The sequence below is a fragment of the Protopterus annectens genome, chromosome 2.part1, assembly GCF_019279795.1.
Source record: "Protopterus annectens isolate FY-2018-M chromosome 2.part1, PAN1.0, whole genome shotgun sequence".
Taxonomy (NCBI): Eukaryota; Metazoa; Chordata; order Ceratodontiformes; family Protopteridae; genus Protopterus; species Protopterus annectens.
This window is the reverse complement of record NC_056729.1, coordinates 11568236-11592740: the sequence shown is the minus strand read 5'-3', so window position 1 is coordinate 11592740 and position 24505 is coordinate 11568236. Positions and strand designations below refer to the sequence as shown.

Here is a 24505-nt window from a genome sequence, read left to right as displayed (position 1 = left end):
AGTTTACCCCATGTTTTCCCCTGCCCCTGTTAACATTTCTAATAAATAACTGAGGACTATACTCAGTCAGTAATCTCAGTGTTTAATGCTTCTTATTCATGTTGATGCAAAGTCTGCTGTTCATTTAACTTTCTAAGTGAATTAGAGTACTATTTCAGAATTATCCCTGATGTCAGGCCTTATTCTTAAGTGAAAGCATGGAAATTCATTAGGCTCAAACAACAGGACTACTGAGATCAGAATCCGTGAAGCCTTGTTTAAGGCTGATGTCATTCAAAGCAGCAGACGTACTATCTCCATTATATTATTTCCTAACTGAAAACTCATATTTGAGACTTATAGTCTGTATTAAAATTATGTTATAGTATTTAATGGAACTGATGATATTGTAGAATATTAGAGCACAAGGGCTGCATTTTTTTATACAAAATGACTTCCTAGCAAGCTTTGTTTGGATTAGATGAATGGGGGAGGGTTGGCTTTCATTAACTTTTCATTATGAGTAAAGCAATCATTAATTGCTGACTTGTATCCTGGTAGGACAGGGTGAGATAAGAATCATAAGAGACAAACATTTTCTTGTACTAACTACAAAGTACCATTTGAATTCACTGTTTGAGGGAGCATCATAATTCAGTTTAACCTTATTAATAAACATAGAGTTGTGTGTAGGTCTTCTAGTATATTCTACTTTCTCTGTACTGATGGATGGGCAGATACATGAATGGTTGCCTGGAGATCAGATAGCTACATTGATCAACTGAACTTTTTTTTAATGCATCTTATAATGGATACTAAATCCATGTACTGCCATTTATAGATCTCCTTTCATAATCAGGAATTAATTACCTACCTACTCTTGAGGCTTTGTATGTTTGCTATGTTAGCTAAAGGAGGTTACAAGCTGCTTTGTCTTCATTATGTTTTGTTTTTAGTGTAGAATGTATGCATTTTGTGCTGTCTTTAATTCTAACCTCCTACACAGTTAGGTCAAGATGACATTATTGAATGAGCTTCTTAATATACTATAAAGGAGTCTAAGTAAAATGGAGACCATCTGTCCAAACACAAATACACACACACACACACATTCACAAACATACCCAATCATGACCATAAACATGTATCTATATGTACACCTGTGAGTGTGTGTGTGTATGTATGTGCATCAGTCTATAATCTGTATGTACACACTGACACACACACACACAAAATCATGACCATAAACATGTATCTATATACACACCTGTGAGTGTGTGTATGTATGTATGTGCATCTGTCTATAATCTGTCTGTACACACTGGCACACACACACACACACACACACACACACACACACACACACACACACACATACACACATATATATATATATATATATATATATATTACTTTATCTTTTATTCATAAGTTGGGGGGGGGCAAAGGCCCGATGTCAAGGACAGATTTTAAATATTTTTTACACAAACTTAGGAAAGTTAACAGAATAATAGGTTCTGTAGTAACATGTTTTTTGAAGGATAAGAAGTCTGAAACTCAAATGTCTGCCATCACTTAGTGATTTCAGTGATTTCCAGAAAACCACCAATTATATGAGAAACAGATGGAAAATGTGAATAAAAAAATCTGGACATTCTGTGAAAATCAGGACAGATAAAAAGTATTTTATTACAGAACTCTGAAGTTCATCCTCTGCTGCTTAAGACAGAATCACAGCAGCACATAGTGGTTGTGTAAGACAGCATCTGGCAGTGCAGGGTTACTGGTGTATAAGGCAGTGGTCAGCAATTCCAGCTAGTCTGAGGTTACATCTGGGTTTACAAAGATGAGCTAATGCATAGAGAAGGGAGTTGCGTGTGCATTTAAGAAAAACAAATAGAAGTGTATTCTGAAACTAGCTTGCTGGTCGATCATAATGAAAAAGGAAAGTGTGCTTTAAAACCAGCATGCTGAGTGGAAGTCTGCCCACAAAGCAGTGGTATAGCCCTTTAAAGCTCAAGCAGCAAGTACTTACTCATTACCGCTTGTCACGTCATATCAAGATTAGAGTTTGTGGTCATTAAATGTGATTGACAGGAGGATTGTCTGAATGGCTTCATCTTTCAGTAGAGAGGTATATATTTAGTCACAGGTTTTGCACTGTACAACATCTGTTGCTGCCATCTGCAGCGGTTCCTGCTTGCACTGGTGTGATAGGCCTACAGGTTCCCAGTGCAGAGAACTTGCAGTTAACATCTACAACTCACCCAGTGAATAAAAAAATGGTCATCAGCACTCAGGTGTATGGTCCTAGACTGTTTTGAGATTATTTCCCAAAACCTATCATTTAATCCATGATAAGACCTCATCTTATATTTTTGGACTGCAGTGTAAAGGTTCTATGGGTCTAGGGCAGGAGAATAAGCTGAATCATCAGGAATTAGGGATTTTATGCACAACACTGACTGAGACTGTTGAGATCGGAGATGCCTTAATCCCCCAAAATAACAAATGCTTCTGGGATGTCAGGAATTTCATTTCATGTACTGCATGGGTATATTTACCACTAATAATGTAAATTAGAGCAACACCTCATTTTCAGCGAAGCTTCTGCTACTGTTGTATTTTATAGATGGGCTAGAAAGAACACTTAATTATTTTTTTTCAGGGTCTTAGACTACATAATTGACCTTTTAAGACTCGACCCTTTGATGTCCCAAATTAATCAACACTTCTGTCACTGGATAGCTGTGTTGCCATTATTCTTTCCCAGAAACAAATGTTGGTTTTATAACGTTTTTACATAAATTATATGTGTGCAGGAAAATTATTATAAATTTCTTTTAAGGTAAAGTGGATTTGTTGCGCTCTTTTTGTCATAGCACAGACCTTGATGCTTTCCTCCAGCACCTGATGTTATTGGATAAATTATTTAGGATATTAATGTTAACACTGAAATAACCTGAATAATTTTCAGTACTAGGAAGGATGATTTGAATGGAAGCGGCAGAAGGAGGAGTAACTTGTCCAAAGTACAGTACAAAGGTGTTTGTTGTTGTTGTATTTCAGGATGGTTTGGTCTGCAGCAGTTTATCTTTGTTAGCAACATTAAGCATTTTCCTGCTTATCATAAGACTCTCTTGCATTACAAGTTTGAGGAAGAAGAAACTGATACTTGTCTGTTTTTTCATGTGTTTATTTATAAGGGCAGAGCACCCCAGAAAACTGAATTTGCCTTCAAGGGATAGGCATGGATTACTCAACAAGTACTGTTTCTGTGGCACAAGGTGTAAGTGCACTGACTTCTGAGACAGAACACAGGTGATCCGGGGTTCAAGTCCAAGTAACACTTATTTCTGCCCATGTCCCTTATGGACAGAGGCAGTCTATAAAATGACTCTTGGCTCCAACACCCAAAGACCCACTACCCTGATACTATACCATCCTATGTCTGGGGAGTTAAGGTATAATATGGTCATGGTGGTGCAGTGTTTAGCATTGCCGCCTCACAGCAGGAGGCTCTCCAGTCTGATCCTCGGCTGGGGTGCCTTCCGTGTGGAGTCTGCATGTCCCCTGTGTGGTCATGTGGGTTTCCTTCCATATCCCAAAGACATGCTGTAGGTGGATTGGACACTCTAAATTGGCCGTAGGTGTGAGTGCATGCGTATGTGTGCCTTCTGTGGAAGGTTGGGTGCCGGGCTGGCAACTCGACACCATAAAACTCCTCTGCCAATCATGAGCAGACAGGTGATCCGCTGGGGCGACCCCTAACCTGGAAAAGCCGAAAGAAGAAGAAGATTGTCATATACCGGGTATTATTGGCTAAGCTTGTAAAGGCTGTTGTGCCATTAGGCTAATAATCACTTATGAACTACCATTTATCTAATTTTTTATCATGTGTTTGGACATCCCTTTGTATGCTATTTGGTGTCACTGAGACATGGCACATTCTGCAGACAAAGTTGTCTAACCCTTGACTTTCACATTCAAAATGCTAGCTTGATTGAAGTAGTGGTCAGTAATGGTATGAATGGAATACTATGTTACTTAAGCTAGGGCTACCCTCAGAGCTGTAACATTTGCCATTTTGTGTCCATACACATATATACACACACACACATCTCTTATTTATCTTTTTATATATATTTTTTGGGGGATAGAATGCTGATCGCCACGGACCTTTTTCAGACTCAAGTCCGGGAATGGTGTTGGTTAAATGACTTGCTTAGGGTGACACAATCAGGCAACAGAAGCTGAGGGATCAAACCTTGCACCACTAAACCACAGGAAACAGCTTGTTAACAGCTCCTTAATTGTCTAAGCCAACTGAAAGACACACCTTTCCTCACAAAAACATATGTCATCTTGTGTGACAGCAGATCAACAGAGCATCTTAAATTATGAAATTTGCTTTAAAATATCGCTGGACAATGTGTAAAATCACCTGCTTTGTATTGTACTGAGGCTTTCTAGAGTTAAAATGAATGAAGTATCTCATGATCTGTGACTATTCTAAGGTATGGATAGATGTACACACACACACACACTGACTGCCTTCCTGTGACATCATTGGGCTTCAAAATGTTCAGCTAGTGTTCCCTCAGCTAGGCGCCACTGCTGAATTTGTTCCCCTGTCCCCCTCCATAAACCTTCTTCTAGACAGAAGGAATGGTTGTGGAATGAATCATCTGTGTCCCGGCACAATGTGGAATGCATGAATCGTTTATGTCCTGGCACAAAATATTTATGTCCTAGCACAAAGTTTGATGTCCTGTCTGCATGCCAAAGCCTGATTTGGTTGCATTGAATGTGAAAATTCTGCAGCAATGATGGTCTGCACACTGCAGCACTCCCTCTGCCCATTCCTTCTACTGAGATACTGCCATCCAGTGTGGAAATCCAACTGCTGCAGTGATGTGCTGACGGAACACAACTTCTGCCATTTCCTGAACCTGAGTTACTGATGTTATATGCAGAAATTCAGCAACTGACATACATGTTAATTGTAGAAGTACCACATCCAGGAAATGTGGGATTCTTTTTATGACCTGAGTTCTAGATGTTTGAAACCTGAGTCTACTAGACCAAATCCTGTTAAAACAATTATTTATGTGGCTGGTAGTTGGCTAAGCTGCTCATCTGCTGACAGAGCATTTGAGATATCAGCACCCTTGCAGGACAAGACCTGGCTGCCTGGAGGAGCACCATAGTGGGGACTGAATATCCTTGCCCACATCCTTTTCTTAAGTGGAAGTAATGCCCATTTCAATGGAGACCAATAGTGATATGTAGATATATGCGGAGTGCTAGCAACTGGGGCACTAAGGACACAGGCACATGCTGTGCACAATTGCCCACTTTATAATCTGAAGCCACTGTACGTTTAGCTGAGGGATAATGGCAAACACACTCCCCAGCTTAGTGGAATGCTAGAGTGCTTTGAGTCAGTCAAGGCATACCTCTCAACTGTCCACAATTTTGAAGAATGTCCAGATTTTGCCTGATATTTTCTGCCTGTTCCACATAAAAAGTTTGTTTTTTCTGGCAAATAATTGAGAATTAAAGTCTATAATTAACAACAAATATTTCAGCTTCAGACTTCTCATCCTTCAGAAAATGCATGCGAATGTAAAATGTACTATTGTGTTAACTTTCTAAGTTCATGACAAAAATATTTAAAATCTGTCCCTGATTTTGGGCCTCTGTCCCCCTATAAGTTTTGCCTTTGACCAGAATTCTGGAGCTAAGAGTTTGATTGGTATGGGTCTAGGTCTACCAGAAAAGTGATGGTAATGGAAATCCAGATTCCTTACCCCCATCTCACTGCTAGAATTTGACATCACAGAGTCATGCCTCTGCATCATTGCCGTACCTGGATTAATCTGGTTCTATTTCAGTTTCCATAAAATTGTACGATCAAGTGGTGGTGATGATGTTGCTACAAACACCCCAAACTGCATGAGATTATAAAGCCCTGCAGAAATGCCATCACTACCTCTTCAGTGATGTAATATGGGGGTCCCTCTAGAATACACAAGCTTGTAAGATTAAGGATGGGTGATGCCTTCTTTTGCTGCAGTGCCCTGAGTAATTTGGGACAGTTCCAGTATACATGGAACTTAGGAAGGCCACATGAAGACCCCACAGTATTCACTGATGCAGCAGGACTTTTAAGTCAAAAGGGGCCACTCCAAGGTATGTGCCTTAAGACAGAGAAGCAATGGGGACACCTTAGTTCCTATTGCTGCAGGGTTGAGAAATATTCAGGGTCACTGTTGGCTGGATATAATTATATGCCAAGGTGATGAGGGTGACACTCTTCCCATGCTTCAGAGCTGTTCTTTCATAACTATGACCACCCCAGGGTATGCAAGATTTTAAGGCTAAGGCATAAGAACCACGCTGTGTTGCAGAGTAGTGGAGTAAACTATGGCTGTTTAAATTTGGCTACAGATTGCATTCATCAGTAGAGAGAGGCCTAAAGGGGTGGGAGTGGGGCGGGGGGCTGAGGCAGACTGCACATTTTGACAGTGCATCTGGCTGAACAGAAATACAGTGGCAGGGGGTGGAGTTGGGGTTGACCTTTTTGACGTGAGCAACACCAGACTAAGGATCATGCCAGAGGCTTAAACAAAGAGATTAAATAAATCCCCATTGAGTTCATAGAGCTTTGAGTGGGGCAGCCTTTACTACTCCCATTCCTGAGAACAGAAATGAGCAAAAATGAAAATGCTGTTGTTGTATCTGTGGCAATCCTGTCTAGGAGACTGGGCAGTCTAGTCTCTCCAGCTCCTTAAAGTGGACATTAATGCATTTTTTGTAGCAGGGGCTGGTATTTGTTGTTTTCCTTCTGGAATTTATGGGACACAACCTGAATGAAATGCCCCTTGCAGCCTGGCTGAATGCTATATGGCCTACAGTGACTCCGTCCTGGGGAATGGATTTGAAATATGTATGAGCTATCTGAATGGAGTGGTAAGAGTATACACAAAAAGTCTGTGTTTCTAGAATGACTTGCACATTCATCTGTGGCCTCACAGTAGACTCCCTAGTAAAACAGACTAAGTACTGCAAGAGTGATAGGCAACACACTGCGTGCACAAACTTCAGACATGATGGAAAACATCAAAACATCTGAAAGGCAGGCTAGTAGTTCACCTTGTTTGTCATCAGCACTTGCTTATCCCTTGTTGTTGCAAACTATGAAATAAGGCTGGTTACTGGTGTAGGGATTGCCCCCTGCAAATCCCTGTACTTAATTTAAAAAAATTCAACATGCAAACACATTTTTAAACTGTGTAATGAAATTAGCTGTTCTGATGCAGTTTTAAGACTAGGATAAACCATTACAAATGCATTATCTTATTTTCTATATGGTCCTAATTCTCTTAGCACTGTTAATAGATTTGCAGTGGAGTAGAGTGTAGAAGACATCATAGTCTGTATGTGTTGTAGTCGTGTAGTAGCCTCGGGGTTTAGAAGTGGTAGAAGCAGGTGCACAAAAATAGGTAAATGAGGTCATACGGTGTGTGAGCGAGAGAGTAATGAGTGGGTGAGGTGGCTTTGTTGAGCTTTAAGTAAAATAAGTTCATTTTTTTTTCTTTCTGCAAATGTTCCTATGCTTTTCTTGACATCTTTTGGTTAAGTTCTTCATCAGCTGTAAGACAAAGCTGTTGAAGGTGTTATTAAAAACCAAGACAACATTTATTTGAACTGCTGCCTCCCTTTGTTTCCCCCAAGTCACTTAGCACTCGTAAATGCAGCGGTGCAGTACGTGCCTAAAATGCAAGGCATAGCATTAGTCTCAGCAGTAGTGGAAAAGTGTCATGCAGCCTTCATTTCAGATTAGCTCAAAGACCAAAACTGCCCTATTAAGACAGAGCCTTCATTTAAGCCTTTTTTCAGCAGGTACATTGTATTTTCCATTTTGACTAATCTGAATCCAGTTTTCTCCCTCCCTCTATGATTTTATTTCTGGTCAGCATATATGTTTATCTGCTGTATCTCAACATTTCTTTAAATTCATAAGAAATAGTCATGTATTTTACTGTTACAGTTGCTCAAATTCAAATAATATGAAGACACAGTTATGTGCTGTAGTATGAGCCCTCTGCAGTGTTTCTCATAGCTTGCATAGATAAGTAGCCTCCTGCTCTGAATTAAGTTTGCTAGTATTTTTTTTCTTTCCCCTAAATAAAGTCATCATTGTAGAGATGCTGAAATTTCACAACCTTCCACTCTAGAAAAGAAAAGTTGTATAGTGTGGTGCTAGGTTTGGTCTTCTAACTGTTGCCCTGAAATGAGGCCATTCATAGGAAAGGAAATGCTAATAAACTGTAGAAATTCTTTGCTTGCAGTAGAGCTTAGAAAATTAGGCTGAAGTTGATTTGCATGCAGAATTTGTCACTGTGTTGCTGGCTATGAAAAGGATAATTTAAATTAAAAAAAAGCTGTTGGGCATAGTTTGTCAGCAGTTAGAGTTGCTGCTTCTCATTGCTCATTGTGGCAGTTCAGTTCTGGGCTAGGGTGCCTGTGGTGCAGAGTCGGCATGCTTTCCGTGTGTCCACATGGGCTTTCAGTGGTATATCTGGTTTCTTTACATATCCCAAAGACAATGCTAATATGTGAACTGGCAGTCCTGTAAATTGTCTGTAGCACTATTTGCATGTGTATATCATGAATGGGACATGCCTGCATTCTGCAGTGGACAGCTTTATCATCCAGGACTGACTGGTCCTCTTGCCTTATGGCCATTATGGCTCTAGCCTCCCCATAACCTAGGTTAAAGTGGATACTGGAGAATTAATTTGTTTGTAACTAGTGTTTCATCATCATTTTCCCTCCCTCCACTCCCCAGCAATGCTCAGCAGACTTTGGAATAGTGTACTGTGTGCCTGATGCTTTCCCCACTCAGGATGGAGGGAAGCTCTGTCCCTCATTCCCTATATAGACTTTTGTCAATGAGCTACATACTCCATGCTAGTGGGGGTGGGTTTCTTCCATCCACTAAATGCATTTTTTTCAACTCTCTGATTTTCTTTGAAGAATATATGACAGTGGTCATCATAGCCAAAGTATTTAGGTCAGATTTTAATGGCCAAAGTATTTTAGGTCAGATTTTTTTTTTTTTAAATACTGTGGTGCATTCTGAAACAGTGTCCTTACTGGTGTGTACAACATAGCAAGGTTCAGGTACTGTAATACAGAACTGCTTGCTTGTTTGAAATACATTTTCTGCAAAACCTGGTCATATTATCTCTTAAGATGCGTAAGCTCAGCACAGCATGATTTCATTAATGTAATATGAGATTTCTACTGTGTATTCAAGGTTAGCCATTTTATCAAACCAATAATTAATCAAAAGAAACCAATATTTCACTTATTCAAACTATGAAGAAGCTTTAAAGCCTTCTGAATTGGACATATGTTATGGTTAAATGATGTTTGGAATCGATATGTTTACTGATAATGCCTGCTAATGTACGAGAAGTGATGAGAAAGACACTGTTGCTGAAATGGTGTTAGGGTAATTGCTCTGTTGTTTGCCGGAGAGAGCCGAGATGTGCTCAGAATTCTCAATGCCAAAGATTGCTGCAGCAGTAACTCCAAGAGTTCACTCCAGACACACAAGCAGACAGAGTACTCATTCCCAAAAGCTGCCCACTTGGTGCTCTGATTCACTGCTTGTTCTGTGTTTCCCCTGCTATTAGAGATTTCTAAATAGTACCAATCAAGGCAGCATTAGTAGTGATTGACGGGTTACTCATATTAAAACAGTTTTACCTTGGGGGAAAAATATATATACATATACAAATATGTATATAAAAACAGCTGAGCAAAACCTTTTGCAACAAGTAGGTGGCATAACAGCACATTAAATGATTTAGGTCTGTAATGCAATGATGGTGAGCACTGCATAAAAATGTCTATGGCCATCTTTTAAGTGAAGCACTTTCCAGTTACATTTATGCAAAATGCAGCAATGGATTTCATGCCACTTTTGTGATGGAGTGATAGTGGCATAATTGTATAGTTCTGGATCTCATGTTTGCCAACTTCATTTATAATAAAAAAAATGATCTGGATATATCACCTAAAGTATACTAAGCAGGTGCTCCTTCTGTTAATGGAGAACAGAGCAGCTGTATTTTATGCTCGGTAATGGCTAGCTGTTATCAGCAAAAATTATATAAAATGTAATTTCCTCTATATGGCTTTGCCTCATTAAATATCACTCTGTACTTTGTTTTCATTATAGACAGAATCTGAAATCATGCACAAAGGGTTAACCAAACCCCCCCTGTATCTATTTTTAATGCTGCACTTGTCAAGCTCATTAAAGGCATTGGTACACCAAGCTGCTAATACTGTAAATACTATTTTATTTTTTTTTTCTTAAACATCTTAGTTTACAAAAAATTGAATAACTGGCACCTTTATACAGATGTATTTTCCTGCATAATGACAGATGTTGCATGACAGCTTTCACCATTTATGTGTGGTAACATCCTGGTGATTCAGTACAGTATAAAGCTAAAATATATAGTCTTTGCAAAAAGAACCCTTAACAGCCTGGATCAACAACTGCATCCAAACTCACAATAAATTCCACTGGGCTGTCTCTCTGTGTGTGTCCTCTGCTATTTGGTTGCGCACTGTATTTTTCTCCCTTGCTGAAAATCACACCTCACATTCTCTTGCTGGCTGTTGGTGGCAGGAACATGATCCATATTCATTAATGATAACCAGGGCCCCTTCAATGTGGTTAGGTTTGTAATCAACATAATACTCCTGGGCTGACATGGCTGACATTTGATGCATGGTTTGCTTCTGCTTTTGTTTTCGGCGTTGTGATACAAAGCATTGCCTGAGGTGCCTCATGCTAGCTGGGAAGCACTTCCATGAAACATATAGTACCAAAACCACTATGAGGAAAGAGAAAATGAGAGCCATGGTACCGGTGACCACCTTGTGAATCCGTACAGTACTTTCGGAAATATGGTTTGGCACAGTTACTGTTATAGTATCTGTTGCTTCTTCTCCTTCTGTATCCTGAATATCAAAAGGTATAGTAGTAGGGCTGTTATTTAATGCATTTTCCCCATGTCTTGATATTCTGGGAATTTCAGTCATTTTTCTAGAATCTCCTTCATCTTCACATAATTGGAATGCAAAAACTGCATCCAGAACATCCTCTCCCTGTGCATATTCAGGAGTGGAACAAAGCAAGTTTCCATCATGGTGACCTTTAAATTCACTTAGCCAGGAGGCTAATGCACAGATATTCCGATTACATTCCCAGGTGTTTCCTGCAAGACTGATGCTAGTAAGGGACTTCCATGAGTCAAGGATTTGTTGGTCAATGTAGGTGAGATGATTTGAGTCTAGCTGAAGAAATTGCAGATTAGGCACACTTTCAAATGCATGTGGTTCAATGTACTCAATGTCATTCCCAGATAGATCCAGTTTTTCCAAGAAGTTCCAAGTCCAGTACAATGAGTTAACTACAATTGATAACTTATTCCTTCGCATGTATAGGGTGCGCAAGGACAGGAGTCGTGGAAAGTGGGCAAAGTTCATTTTCACCAAATCATTGTGCTCAAGATGCAGTTCAGTGAGTTTAAATAAACCAGCAAAAGAGTTTCGAGCAAGACTTTGTAACTGATTGTACCCCAAATCTAAAAACTGCATACTGCGACAGTCTTGGAAAATTCGGACTGGCACGAATTTGATGGCATTTGATCGCAGATGCAGAGTTGTCAGCTTCCGCAGGCCATGGAATAGATCTGGCTCCAAGTACTGTAGGTTATTGTATGATAAATCCACATGGCGCAAGTTTGGCATAGGTCTGAATGTGGTGTTAGACAACTCTGTGATTTTATTGGAGCTCAGAATGAGTTCTTTAACTCTCCGCAGTTTTTGAAAGGCATCCCCTTCTACTGAATAGATGTGATTGTGATCCAAATGAAGCCACGTGAGCTGCACCAACCCTGAGAACTGTCCATCACGCAGCTCCGAAAGGCTGTTGTACCGCAGAGACAAGCCCATTATGCCGGATAGGTTTTGAGGCATCTCTGTCAGATTCAGCGACTCACAGTACAAAAGCCTGCCGTCACACCGACAGAGCTTTGGGCACATACTATCCACGGCTGGAAGCATTTTAAAAAAGACACCCAGTGTACAGAGTAGCAATCCTGGGGGCTTCCTTAACAGCCAGTTTAAACAGAGCCTCATAAGAAGGAAATCCATGAGCAAGGATATTCCCAGATAAAGTGGAGAAGTCCACTGCTATGTTCTTTATTTCAGTTTTCTACATTATTCTTTTACACAGCTCATATCCAAATCCTCATAAACAGTTTAAGTCAGCAATATTAAGTATCAGAAAAATAAAAAGGCTAAAATAATGTGACTTTGTTTCATATTTGATTATGTAAAGAAAAAACAAAAAAAAAATGTTTTCTTAAGCAAATGATTTAATTGAAAAAGTGTCTTACCCTCCCTTTTCCAGAGAGTGACAGCCACCATTCAAATGCTGCCTTTGTATTTGAACAAATTATGTGCAGAGCTTTAAAAGACTCCACTGTGGTACAGATTCAGTCCCCTTTTTTATGTGCGCAGAGCTGGCAGGCTCACAATGTCTCACTTTTCTTCGTTTCAAAGATCCAAAAGGAGGGTTCCAGCTAGCTTTTAGCTGACTTGTAGGACCTGCAAGTTTCTCAGCTACAGGCATGGGCTTGATCGACTCTTTCCTTTTCTCCGCAGTGAATGCTGTGGTATTCCAGAGAGAAAAACCTCCAAACTCCCTTTGCTAATGACTCCATGGGATGCGTTGATCTGTGTTAACGTCCATCACTTGAAGTGACCATTGACCGGGGGCATCCTTTAATCCACTGAGACAGATTACAGCTCATTTACTGGCCAGCTAAAGATGCAACAGAGCTATAGAACCCTTTGCTCATTCACTTATCTTGTTAGGAGATGCTTGGAGGAGAGAGAAAGAAAAAGCAAGATTCCCTCCCCTTCAACTGAGCGATGCACAGGAAAAGCATGCAAAGGCACCTATTGCTCACTGAGTGTCGTAAGCCTCTCATGATTGTGAAGCCTGTTCAATGCACTCTCTCTTTCTCTCTCTCTCTCTTTCTCGCTCTCTCTGTCTTCTCTCTGTCTCTTTCTCTCTCTCCCCCTGTTGTTTAGTCTCACACGGAACATACACATGTGCAGAATGAAAAGGGGGTGTGCATAAAACAAATCAAGCTCCTACATAATCCATAAACTAAATATGCTTTACTACAGAAATGAAGGTAATGCAATTTTGGCAGTTACATTTTGAAGCTAAACGATACATTAAGACTTGAGACTTGCCTCTAAATCAATGTAGAGGACGCTTTTTTTTAACTCTTTAATGGATATAACTCAACATTACTTTCTGCATGCATAATGCTTAGTATTATTTTCTGTAATAAGATAATACGTATGTACTAGAAGCAGCCACTCTACTCCTTAAAGAAAATGTTAACCCTTTCATTCTGGGCTCTCTGTTTAGTACAGCTGTGCATCCTGTAACATGTATTTACAGCCTTTTGAGTATACCCAAGGTCAAGCCATTAGAGGAATAATACCTTTTGAATTCTATGCAAGCATTCTCTGGAAAAGAATCACATCCACCGGGGACTAAAGCTTCTGGAATTAGATTGATTATAAACTCCAGAAGGCAGTGCAGACTGCAAGTTCTTCATTGATTTGGAGGAGTTGGAACGTCCTGAAGACATGCTTATATGCACCAAGCATTTCAGCTTTCTTGTATTTATATTGTTTGCATATATTTATTTGCACAGCAGCAATCCATACCATACTGAGATTACACAGCCACATTAATAGATTCGGAGGATGAGACAGATGCAAGATAAAACTAGTGGATGCAGTGTTTTGCATTTCTTTATGCAACTGAGAGCCTATCATAGATATCATATGTTAGTTGTTTATCTACATTTTTGAATTTCATTGAGCTGGTAGGTAGAATGCAGTTACACCTTTGTAGCTGTATGCAAAAGTATAACCTGATCTCCTGAACAGTGCCTCAGTGTTACCACTCCGTGATTACATTTGCTTATGTTAACAGTAATTCAGAGGTTCTCTCACTAGTGTATGCTTTTAGTGTTGTTGCTCAGAAATATCCAGGACACTTGTCATTAAAAGAGCTTTTTTTATCACTGAATTATTATTCTAGCTCATAATCATTAGCACATGTCTACAAAGCAAAACAGAAGTGAATGTGCCTTTTATTTATTAATGTGGAAGAAATTGTTTCTGTACGTGAGGAGGCCATTTGCATTAAGACACTTCAGAAATAAAGTAAATGAAGAGTTTTGTCCTTTTTATTTTTAGTGGAAATAATGGAAAGGTGGAAAGATAACCTGGAAAATGCGGCACAGAACTGTCACCCCATAGAGTTCATAGGACTACCCTTGACATCTGCTGGACTTACTGAAGTACTGGTTTCTGATTTCTTGTAGCTGCCATTTTTATGACTGTGTGTCTTTAAGCAAACCAATGACTCTGTGTAGGTACAGCTATCCTCTTGTTTTCTGAGTTGACACTGCAGAAGACTTTGCTTTTCCTATCCAAATTGTGCCGCACATGGTTTGTTGAACTATAATGCTAGAAGATTTGAACCAACAGTTTCATTCTCTGGCAGTTTTCTTCTGATGGTTAATCCCTTGCTTGGTGGTAATTGAAAATATGTGCTGTACTTAAGGAGGTAAATTTATATATTTAGATGATGTGAAGCACAGTGGTAAAATGAAAGCTTTCATTTATCCAAGACATGAGAAATTTCCACAACTTTAGATGATGATTATTCCTGTAAGTGTAAAATGGTCTCAGATACATGCTGCATTTTAAGTCATAAAAACAGTTGTTCTCATTCAACACTAATTAGTCTGCATTTTTGGGTTCCACTGTTTCTAATTTGCCTTATTTCATTAAACTTCATTGTTTTTCCTTGACACTGCACATCTGCCTGGTATATGTGTGTGATGATGATGATGATAACCTTTTGTTGCTGTAATTCCCATGAGATTTCCTGACTTTGTTGCTGCGGTTTTTGGAATATTATGTTGCGGTACTTTTGGGTTATATCTAAAATGTCCTCTGCTTTCTGTTCCTACCCGGTGACAAGGATTCCACTACCCCCTGATGTAATGCATCACTGGGGGACACTGCTGCTGTTCTATTGTTCTTTGGTGGTATTTTTTCTATCACATTCTATTGTACTGTTGCTGCTCTAGATATTTTGTTTTTGCTGTTTGTATTTTGTTCATTGTATTTATTTAATGTGTTTTGCCTCATAATCAGGTAAGAAAATTTGTTTGGGAATCCTCTTCAGTCACAGTGCAGATTCTGGACCAATGCCAAAATAAAGATATATTTAAGTTCAAACAAATCAGTTATAGGCAACATATTAAAGACTGTTTTGCAATGAAAAATCTTAACATAAAGCTGTTACCTAAGGAAAACAGACATAAGAAATGTTCAGCAAAAAGGACTATCCTGCAACATGAAATACAACAAAAAGTAACTCTTGTGACAATCACCTAATAAAATAAATAGGTATATAGTTTTGTATTTGTGTGTGTATTTATGTGTGTGTGTGTATATATATATATATATATATATATATATATATATATATATATATATATTTGTGTGTGTGTGTGTATGTGTATGTATACATACACACCCATACATGCATGTATGCAACAACCCTGTATGCCTCTTCACCCAGGTCCTTCCTTAAAAGATTTATATATTTTTTTATATATTATCTGCCTACATTGTTTTCTATTCACTCTGTGATATGAACAGTTTTCCATTAAGAGAAGGGTACTGGCATCTCACATGCTGGAAAATAAGCGCATAGGACATACATGAATGAAGTGCATCACTCTGCTCATAAGAGCTGCATTCTTGCTTTTTGTATATGTCCATCCAATTTCTTCTTATTCTGAAACGTGAGTTTTCATGTAACTAACAATGCCACTCATTACTTTGCTATTAATTCTCCTATCCCTGACTGCTCACCCTTCACGCATCATTACCCATGTTCAGCATTTTATTTTGCTTCAAGACTTACCCCTGACAAATTTTGGCTTTCTGGGCTTCTTACTCTGAATCTATGTCTCAGGGATACCACTAACAGCTTCCTTCTGATGTCCTAAAATTCGGACTTTCAACTCCTACTGCTACTAACTGGCCCAGATTTAACAATGCAGTATGATCCTTATGTCCTTGTGTTTTGCTCATTGTCTGTGTCCGTATTCAGCTGTTGGTGACATTTTTGTCTGTAAGCTAGTCATTGGCCGACATCTTCTGTTAATTGCATCAGTGCAGTTTTGAAGGATTACATGCTGGGCCCTGTGATCGATCCTTTAATTCCAGCTCAGCAGTAGCAGTGTGCCTCTAAAGGGAAGTGTGCGTGTCCAATCAGTCCTTATCTGTATTCTTGTGGCAGTAGCCAGGTCAGTGCCTGAGCAGAGACTCTATGCACATTACAACCACTGCTTGTATTGTGATTTCCCATCATGTCGAGCGATGTTTTTTCCCTGCCCCCTGTGACACTTCATTCTGTATTTCCTACCTCACTACCTGCTTCAGTATTTTTAAACTGTGCTGCACTGATTGTCTCTCCCCTCTGAATGTTTTACGTCTTGTCTTCTGTTTCCTTACCTGACTATGTTATCTTGGGCCATATACCATATTGCACATGTTTTGCTGCATCAGCTTGTTGTATTCAAGTTGCCTCTGTATCTCACTGTTTTATACTTGTTGCTGTGCTTCATCATTTTCCCCTCATATAACAAGGTGATATGTTTTTTATCATGTGACACTCCTACACTTCTGTTGTTGATAGTATGGGTCATCCTTCAATTTTTTTTTTTTTTTTTTTTTTTGGTATGTTTGACTTGACCACCTCCTGTCCAGGGGCATAACATAGATGTTTTGTAGTTCTTTGTTTAAGTCCATCAGTCTTCGTCTGTATACTTTATGACTCTGAGCATGTCACTTAAAATTACTGTTGGGGTTAATTTGCACTAGGAAAGCAAGATTCATAGGTTGGTACTAGGCTATCGGCCCTAGGGCCTATACAAGCCTAGCCATAACAATTCCCTGTCTATTTCTTTCCACACTATTTACTTCCCTGGACCCCTGTCTAGCAGGGTGACTGAAGTGATCCCCGGGGTGAATTTCCTTTCTCCTATCCAATTATTAAGGTTCCTTTTGAAGAGGGCCAAAGAGGTGCTCTGTTTGACATGTATGGGCAGTCTATGCCAGAGTCTGGGGAGTCCCTGGGTCAGGAACCTATCCCTCCAGCCTGTTTTGTTTATTGTGATGACAAGGTTTAGATCCCTGGAGCATGTGGCTCTGAGGGATTGGGATTTCTTTAAGTGTAGCATGTCCAACAGCTCTGGGTTTGATTGGTAGCCAGAGCTGAATAAAGAATAAATAATATTATTGCAAACTTAATCATATTACTGCTTTTCTGTCACCCCTGAAAAATACTTCACATGGTTATTTGTAGGTTAAAACAAATTAAAGTAAAACTGTAAAGTGGTTGTGGTCCAGCTTCATGCCCAGTCCTAGCTCAGATTTGAAGACAAGCCCCTTTAGCCTTTCCTTCCTGGTCATTGTCCATTCAAGCAGTATCATGTAAGGGAGTGCTCAGCACTCTAGAAGTTATTGCTTGGTTATGAGTATGTTTTGCATTTTACAGTATGGACCTGTAATATATGCCACCTTGGCTACCTTCACCATTCTATTCTCGAGCCTGTAAATTAAACAAACCATGAAAATGGTAGCTAACCAGAAGTGCAATTGCCTGTATTTAGTTATCGTGAGTGTGGACTGAAACAGTGCTCTCATCACAGGCAGCTGGTGGACACTCGTTGTGTTCCCCTTTTTGGTGACTTTGGTTTCAGCTGGATCATAGATCGAGTGCAGAATAATGGTACCATTATTGATACAGTAATCCTACAAGACTGTTTCTGGAACTGAACAGACACTGGAGCACAGAGGATTAACGCTATGAGCTACTTATTTTTCATCTTATAGTCTAAGCTTTGATTTCTTTAGTTTTCATTTTCATACTGTTACTTTGAGAGAGCAGAAAGTGACTCCAAGCTGTCCATATGAAAAGGCACTGGTGTTTGATGGTCTTACACAAAATGAATATAATAAATAAATAAAGCTCCATCTTACAATGCAATTTTTGATTTTCATCTTTATAAAAATGTCTACTGATTTTCAGCATCAGTGCATGCTTCCAGACTGCTCCCTTTAACTCCTGCCCATAATTCTGTAAGTAGTAATATCTAGTTAGCTGTAGGAATGACAAGTCTGCACTTTTATGTATGTAAATACCTCATGATTCTCTAATTATCTGAAAAACATTTCCTCTTATTAGCTACTGTTTCTCTGCTTTACCATGCACCTTATTATATGGTATTATACTTTTCTACTGATTGTTTACCTTTCTTTTAACTATTTGGTAATTCACTGTATGCTTTCCAAAATGGTATTTTACCACATACTTATGATGCTGCCTACATCTTCCTACACTGCATATATTTTCATGCGTCTCCTTGGGGAGTCAAGATAACTACACACCTCTTGATTCTGTATGTTTATACATGGCTCTCCATAATTAATGTTACTGGACACCTCCTGTGGTTAAACCTGAATACACTTCCATGTGTTCTTTACTTTTTGTTTTGTGACATTCTGCTTAATTTATGTCTTTTGATTTTTGTCTTGAAATGTGCCTCTAGGTCCCCTACTTTACTACTTAACCTTCTAACACTACATCTTAAAATGAAGTCCATGCCATGCATATTGTTGAGCACCTCCTGATATAAGTCTTTACTTTGCCTTACTTTATCTTTATAGATACCCGAAGTTACCAGAAGCCACCTGGTAGTTCCCCTTTGATGTGTCATTGATATTTTTACACTATAATGTGTGTCTAGTACTTCTACAGCATATTTCTTGTACGCCACTTAACTCCATGTTTTTTCACTCTTTTTATGCTAATTGTTGATGTATAAATCTCATTTCTTCATTTTTCTGTATGGCCCGTTTTCTTCCACCTTTCTGTCTGCAATGAATTAAATTTGCTACATGCCTTTATGTTCTCAACATTAATTTTCTGCCTTCTCTCAGCAAAACCATTGACTTACAGTCTTCTGATCTTCTTTTTACCTTACTAAAAGCTTCCTAAATTTTTTTAATCTGTACAATATCAGTATTTATTATCAGTGACTCAGGAAGTTATACAATTACCTGTGATGCTGGGAAAATTAGAATGATGTTAGTGTATCTCCAGACTAGGCTGTGTTCCCTTCAGGTTGTTCTAGTGCTTGACCATATGTGTAATAAAGATCTCATAACATTTGTCGGTGAATAGCAGTCCTTTTTTTTGACAAATTAGATTTCTCACTAAGCACTTGTTAATATAGTACAAACATTCTGAATGAGCTTGTAGAAATAATACATAGTTACACAATGATTTATGCTGTAATGTACTCATATCTCTTGGAATTTGGTCACACAAGTGAAGCCCAAGTGCAAAGCACAGTGAAACGTTATATTGTACAGTATAACAATAACCCATGGGTGGGTGTGGGTAATGCTGGATTTAACTACGGTTGGAGTGGTTTGGTCATGAGGGTGAACCATTACCCACACCCAGCCATCATGGGTTATTGTTATTATACAATGACATTATTAAAGAAAAAAGTTAGTTTGTCTTTGTCTTTTTGGCTTTTCCTGGTTAGGGGTCGCCACAGCGGAACTCCGGTCCACTAATGATTGGCAGTGGATTTTTACGGTACTGAGTTGCCAGCTCGACGCCCAACCTTCAAGGAAGGCACACCCATTCATGCGCACACCTACCTGCATGTCTTTAAACGTCACTCGACCCAGAAGGACATGCAGACTCAACACAGAAGGCACTCCAGCCAGGAATCGAACTGGAGAACCTCTTGCTGTGAGGCGACAATGCTAACCACTGCACCACCGTATAACGGGTAAAGAAAAAAAAAAGTTAGTTACTTTCCTTAAATAATGTCTTTGTGTAATGGCACTATGGTGTTCTTCCACTTTTTACCCTAGTATCATGGGGCTTTCTTGATGTACTGCTTATGAGTATGGGACTTGTGTTCCCATGCATACTTTCTCAGTATATCAGTGTTTTGGAAACAAAGCAACGGAGGAAGGAAGATCTCCACTGCAAACTGAAATGCAGACAGTTCAGATGTATGAGAAGGACAGGACAGAGAAAATACAAGGGTAATCAGGTACATTTCTTTAGTTTTGCATAACATACCTGGTTACCCTTGTATTTTCTCTGTCCCATCTCTCTCCTACCTGTTCGGATTTCAAAGTTTATTTTATTTTTTTTTTAATCAAGAAACTGGAAAGCTCCATAGCATATATTAATAGAAAAAGTCCAGGCAACCGGACTTTTTCTATTGGTATATACTCGATTTTACAAGCGGCACACTAGTTTGGCTAACCAGTGTGCACATTTTTGAATGTTAATGGCCAGTGATTGTATAATAAGCAATACTTGTTACCTCCATTTCATTGAGTATACTTCTATGTTTCAGATGTCAGAAAAGGTATCCCAAAGTTTTATTTCATTTCTCTTCATATCCGTTGTTCATTCTTTTTCTATTCTTGACCTGTAGTTTTTATATGTATAGCTTATTTAATAATTTCTTTCCTAGGCAAAATTTATCATATAGTTTCTTAATATGTCTAACTTTTTAAATGTTACACATTATAGCATAATCACAGCACTCAAATTTCCAATATGCTAAACCTACATTTCATCTTTATATTTCCTTTACCTTACATCTACATAGCATCCATTGTTGTTGCCAAATTTCCCAAATCCTGTGAACCTGAATCCATTCCATAAATCTATGCACTGATGATATCTCCTCTGCCACTTCACATTTATCACATATTTCCTTTCATCATTTCTTTTCTATTGCATTTATGCTTTCATGGGACTTTTCTCAAACAATTTTCTCTTCTAAAAAGCCCAAATTTGATGACTTTTCCCAAAGTGTGATCCTCCTAGAAACCCCATATTTTCATTTCATTTTTGAGACAAGTTGCCCTGTTGCTGGGGGACAGTTCTGTATTACATACTTGTACAATTGTCCTAGTTTTTGGTGTTTCTAGTTTAGCCTGCAGTTCAACCATTTACCATGGTTTGGGATTGTTGATGAGGGAGAGGCTTCAGAAGACAGTGATGGATGTCATCAGAATTAGTGACAGACTCATGGTAATCAGACTCCAGCCTAATGATAGGGCACTAATCATAATCGCAGCTTATGCCTCACACCTGGGTTGTGATAGTGAGGAAAAGAGTGCATTCCGGCAGAAGTTGCAGGACCTATTAGATAAAGCAGGACAACAGAAGTTAGTGATCTGAATGCACATATCAGGACAGACAGAATAAAATGTAAGGACTGCCTGAGTCAGCATGGGTTTGGCAACAGGAATAAAGAAGGAGAAGCCATTCTAGACTTGTGTCTGGCAAAGGGCTTGATAGTAACACATGTTTCAGAAAAAGAGACAGTTACAAGATCACATACAAGAGTGGCCAATGTGCAACTCAGGTAGACTTCCTCCTAGCAAGGAAAGGACACTGGGGTAGAATCAGCGATTACAAAGTCATCCCCATTGAAACAGTTGTCCCACATAATAAACCACTGGCTTCCACAGTAAGCTGCAAGCAGTGATGAAAGAAGCCTTTATGGCCAAACAGACCAGGTGGAAGTCTTGGTAGTTGACTGGAGAGAAAGTAAAACATTTCAAAGAATTACTCAGGCCCCTAGCATCTCAAGAAGAGGAGGAAATAACCGGGGTTGAAGAAGAATGGCACCACCTCAAAACAGCATGTGTGAGGACAACAGAATAGATGTGCGGCTGAGTCAGACATAGAAATAAGGTACATAAGGAAAGCTGGTGGTGGAATGCAGAAGTTGAAGAAGTCATCAAAGGAATGGAAGAGTGCAGCAAAAAGTGGGATGTAGAAAGACGTACCTGACAAAGAAGGAATACTGGTTGGTTAACATAGAGGCTAAGAAAGAAGTTGCTATAGCAAAGAGAAAGGTATCAGAGGCACTCTACCATCTTCTGGAAAATGACAGACGACACAAAGAAACTATATCAGGTTTCAAGGTAAAGACAGAAAGATAAAGCAGGTACTCGGACATCCTTCAAAAGAGATGCCAGCAACAATTAAAGTATTTTCATTTACTTGTTCTGTACAACCTCTTCGTTTTGACTTTCTTATTCTTTCAGTCTCATAGTTATGTTATTTTGCAACATTTTTGTTTATTTTATTTATATATTTGTTAACTGGGTAGGTGGGCTGCTTAAGTGACCCTTATCAGCAACAACTTGGGCTCAGAGAATTTATCGAGCAAACCACAATGTGTCTACATGCATACACAGATTAAAGTTCAGGTTCTTAGCAGAATGTATGTAGAAAAAAATAATACCTTAATGATAATTTCACTAATTATTTGAAAGGGAATATTTACAAGCTTTACATGGTATTTACAATTCAAATATTGTTCAACAGCTGGTTGCTCCTAGTACAGTTTGCCAAAAGTCATGTCATATCTGTAGGCCAGCGCCTATGCCTGAGATTTACTAGCTATTGTCTGTAAAGAAAAAATAACTTAGAGCAGATGGTGGCCTTGTTAGGAGAAGTAACGCGTCTCTATTTTTTCCAAAGGTCTCATGTAGTTCTGAATTCTACTTCACAGTGCAAGGGTGGACAGTGTTGTAATTTTATTATTTGGTATAGCAGGGAGTCAAGCAAAAGGATAACCCTGCTACTAACTGGTTGCAATGTAATCTTTTAGGAGGTCATCCTGCTGAGTCAGAGGACTTGCAAGGTAAAGGAAAGCAACATATTTTGTTAACAAGTAAAGGGGGTACAGCAACATATCCTGGGAACTACAGACCCATAACCTTAACCAGCCTTATCTGTAATTCCATGGAACAAATCATCATGGAACTTATAAATAAGGATACACGTGATCTCCAAACCCTCGATCTAACACAGTTTGACTTTGTCAAAGGCAGGTCATGCCTGTTAAATAGTGACTTCTTCAGAAACATCACCAAAGCCATAGATGGAGGCAAATCTGTGCATATAGCCTACCTTGACTTAGCCAAGACCTTTGACACAATCCCACATTCGGGCGTCATTGATAAACTCTCCCAGTTGAATGTCAACCCTTATGTCATCAGGTGGGTTGCTAACTGGCTCAGTGATAGGTCACACACAGTCAAAGTTGGGGACTTCACCTCAGTCAGCACACCTATCAGCAATGGGGTTCCAGAGGGGTCAGAGATGTCCCCCCCTCCATTGTTTGGAAGTTCAGGCCAAAACAGAGGGGCTGTGACTGATGACTGCAAATTAAGTGCAATCAATGACTGCCCAAACAATGTCAGCATACTTTGAGGGATTTGCACAAAACAGTGATTGGTGCCAAAGCCATTGACTCAAACTCAATGCTAAAAATGCATTTTCATCCCTTTCAGTAAAAGTGATATCCCTGTAGACTATCATATAAATAATACCGTAGGTAACAACTCAGCAGTGAGAGACTTGGGAAAGCAAGTTGACTGTAGCCTCAGCTTTGGCCACCATGTGACTACTGCGGTAAGGAAGACATTCTGTGTCGCACACCTCATTATCAAAGGCATTGCCTCAAGAGCGAAAGAGGTCATAACACCCCTGTACTCGACCCTCTTCAGGCCAGTAATTGAGTACAATAATCCCTTTGGTATGTACCTTACCAGACACCTGCAGCAACTTGAGAGACTTCAGAGATTCTAACCAAGAAAATTCAGGGTCTCCAGATCATGTCATACATTGAGAGACTGAAGTCACTGCCATTGTACTCAGTAGTGTACAGACTACTTAGAGGAGACTTGCGCCTAGCCTACAGAGTAATCTCAGAAACAAATCTAATGGAAATGCTGCACATCCACATGTCAAATGGGACAAGGGTCACCCACTCCAGGGACCTTACCCTGGCCTGCGACATAAATGGGACCTATTGGAGACATAGATATGTCTCTCAGAAGTTGCCACCTCTCTGGAATATGCTACCAATTTACTTCAAACATAGTCCCTCTATGACTCTGTTTAAGCGTAGGCTGGATTACAGGATGGGAAACCATTAAGTCCTTCTGGGGATTTTATGTATGACCCTCCTAGATATGGGCAATCATTGCTAACTAAGATCTCGAGTTTAGGTAAGAACCTTTATATTGGGTTTCTTTAGTATTATTTTGGGTAGACACGGCTAGGCTTATAAAGACTTGGGTTCAATAGCCCAGTAACCACCTATGAGCCTGTGGAGTTAATGTGTTGCATGCCTACAGGAGTGTGATAAATTGGGAGTCTGTGCTCTAATTTAAAATATAAGCACAT

At 39.3% G+C, this 24505-nt stretch overlaps 2 protein-coding genes across 4 annotated transcripts in view; one reads left to right on the top strand and one right to left on the bottom strand.

Moving 5' to 3' along the window:
- CTNNA2 (catenin alpha 2) overlaps positions 1-24505 on the top strand; it is a 3890250-nt gene that overhangs the window by 1002842 nt on the left and 2862903 nt on the right. Inside the window, exon 1 of one of the 3 annotated variants that reach the window (XM_044061987.1) lies at positions 6874-6954. The exons of 1 other annotated variant lie outside the window; for it this stretch is intronic. In XM_044061987.1, coding sequence (XP_043917922.1) covers positions 6889-6954 — 66 coding nt within the window. In that variant the 5' untranslated portion in view covers positions 6874-6888. Of the gene's footprint in view, positions 1-6873; positions 6955-13214; positions 13281-24505 lie in introns of those variants that run through there. One more of the 3 variants, XM_044061989.1, reaches the window with a different exon arrangement.
- LRRTM1 (leucine rich repeat transmembrane neuronal 1) lies at positions 10345-13051 on the bottom strand. Its single transcript, XM_044061991.1, has one exon. It carries the CDS (start codon positions 12226-12228, stop codon positions 10660-10662), a length of 1569 nt encoding a protein of 522 aa, XP_043917926.1. The 5' UTR covers positions 12229-13051; the 3' UTR covers positions 10345-10659.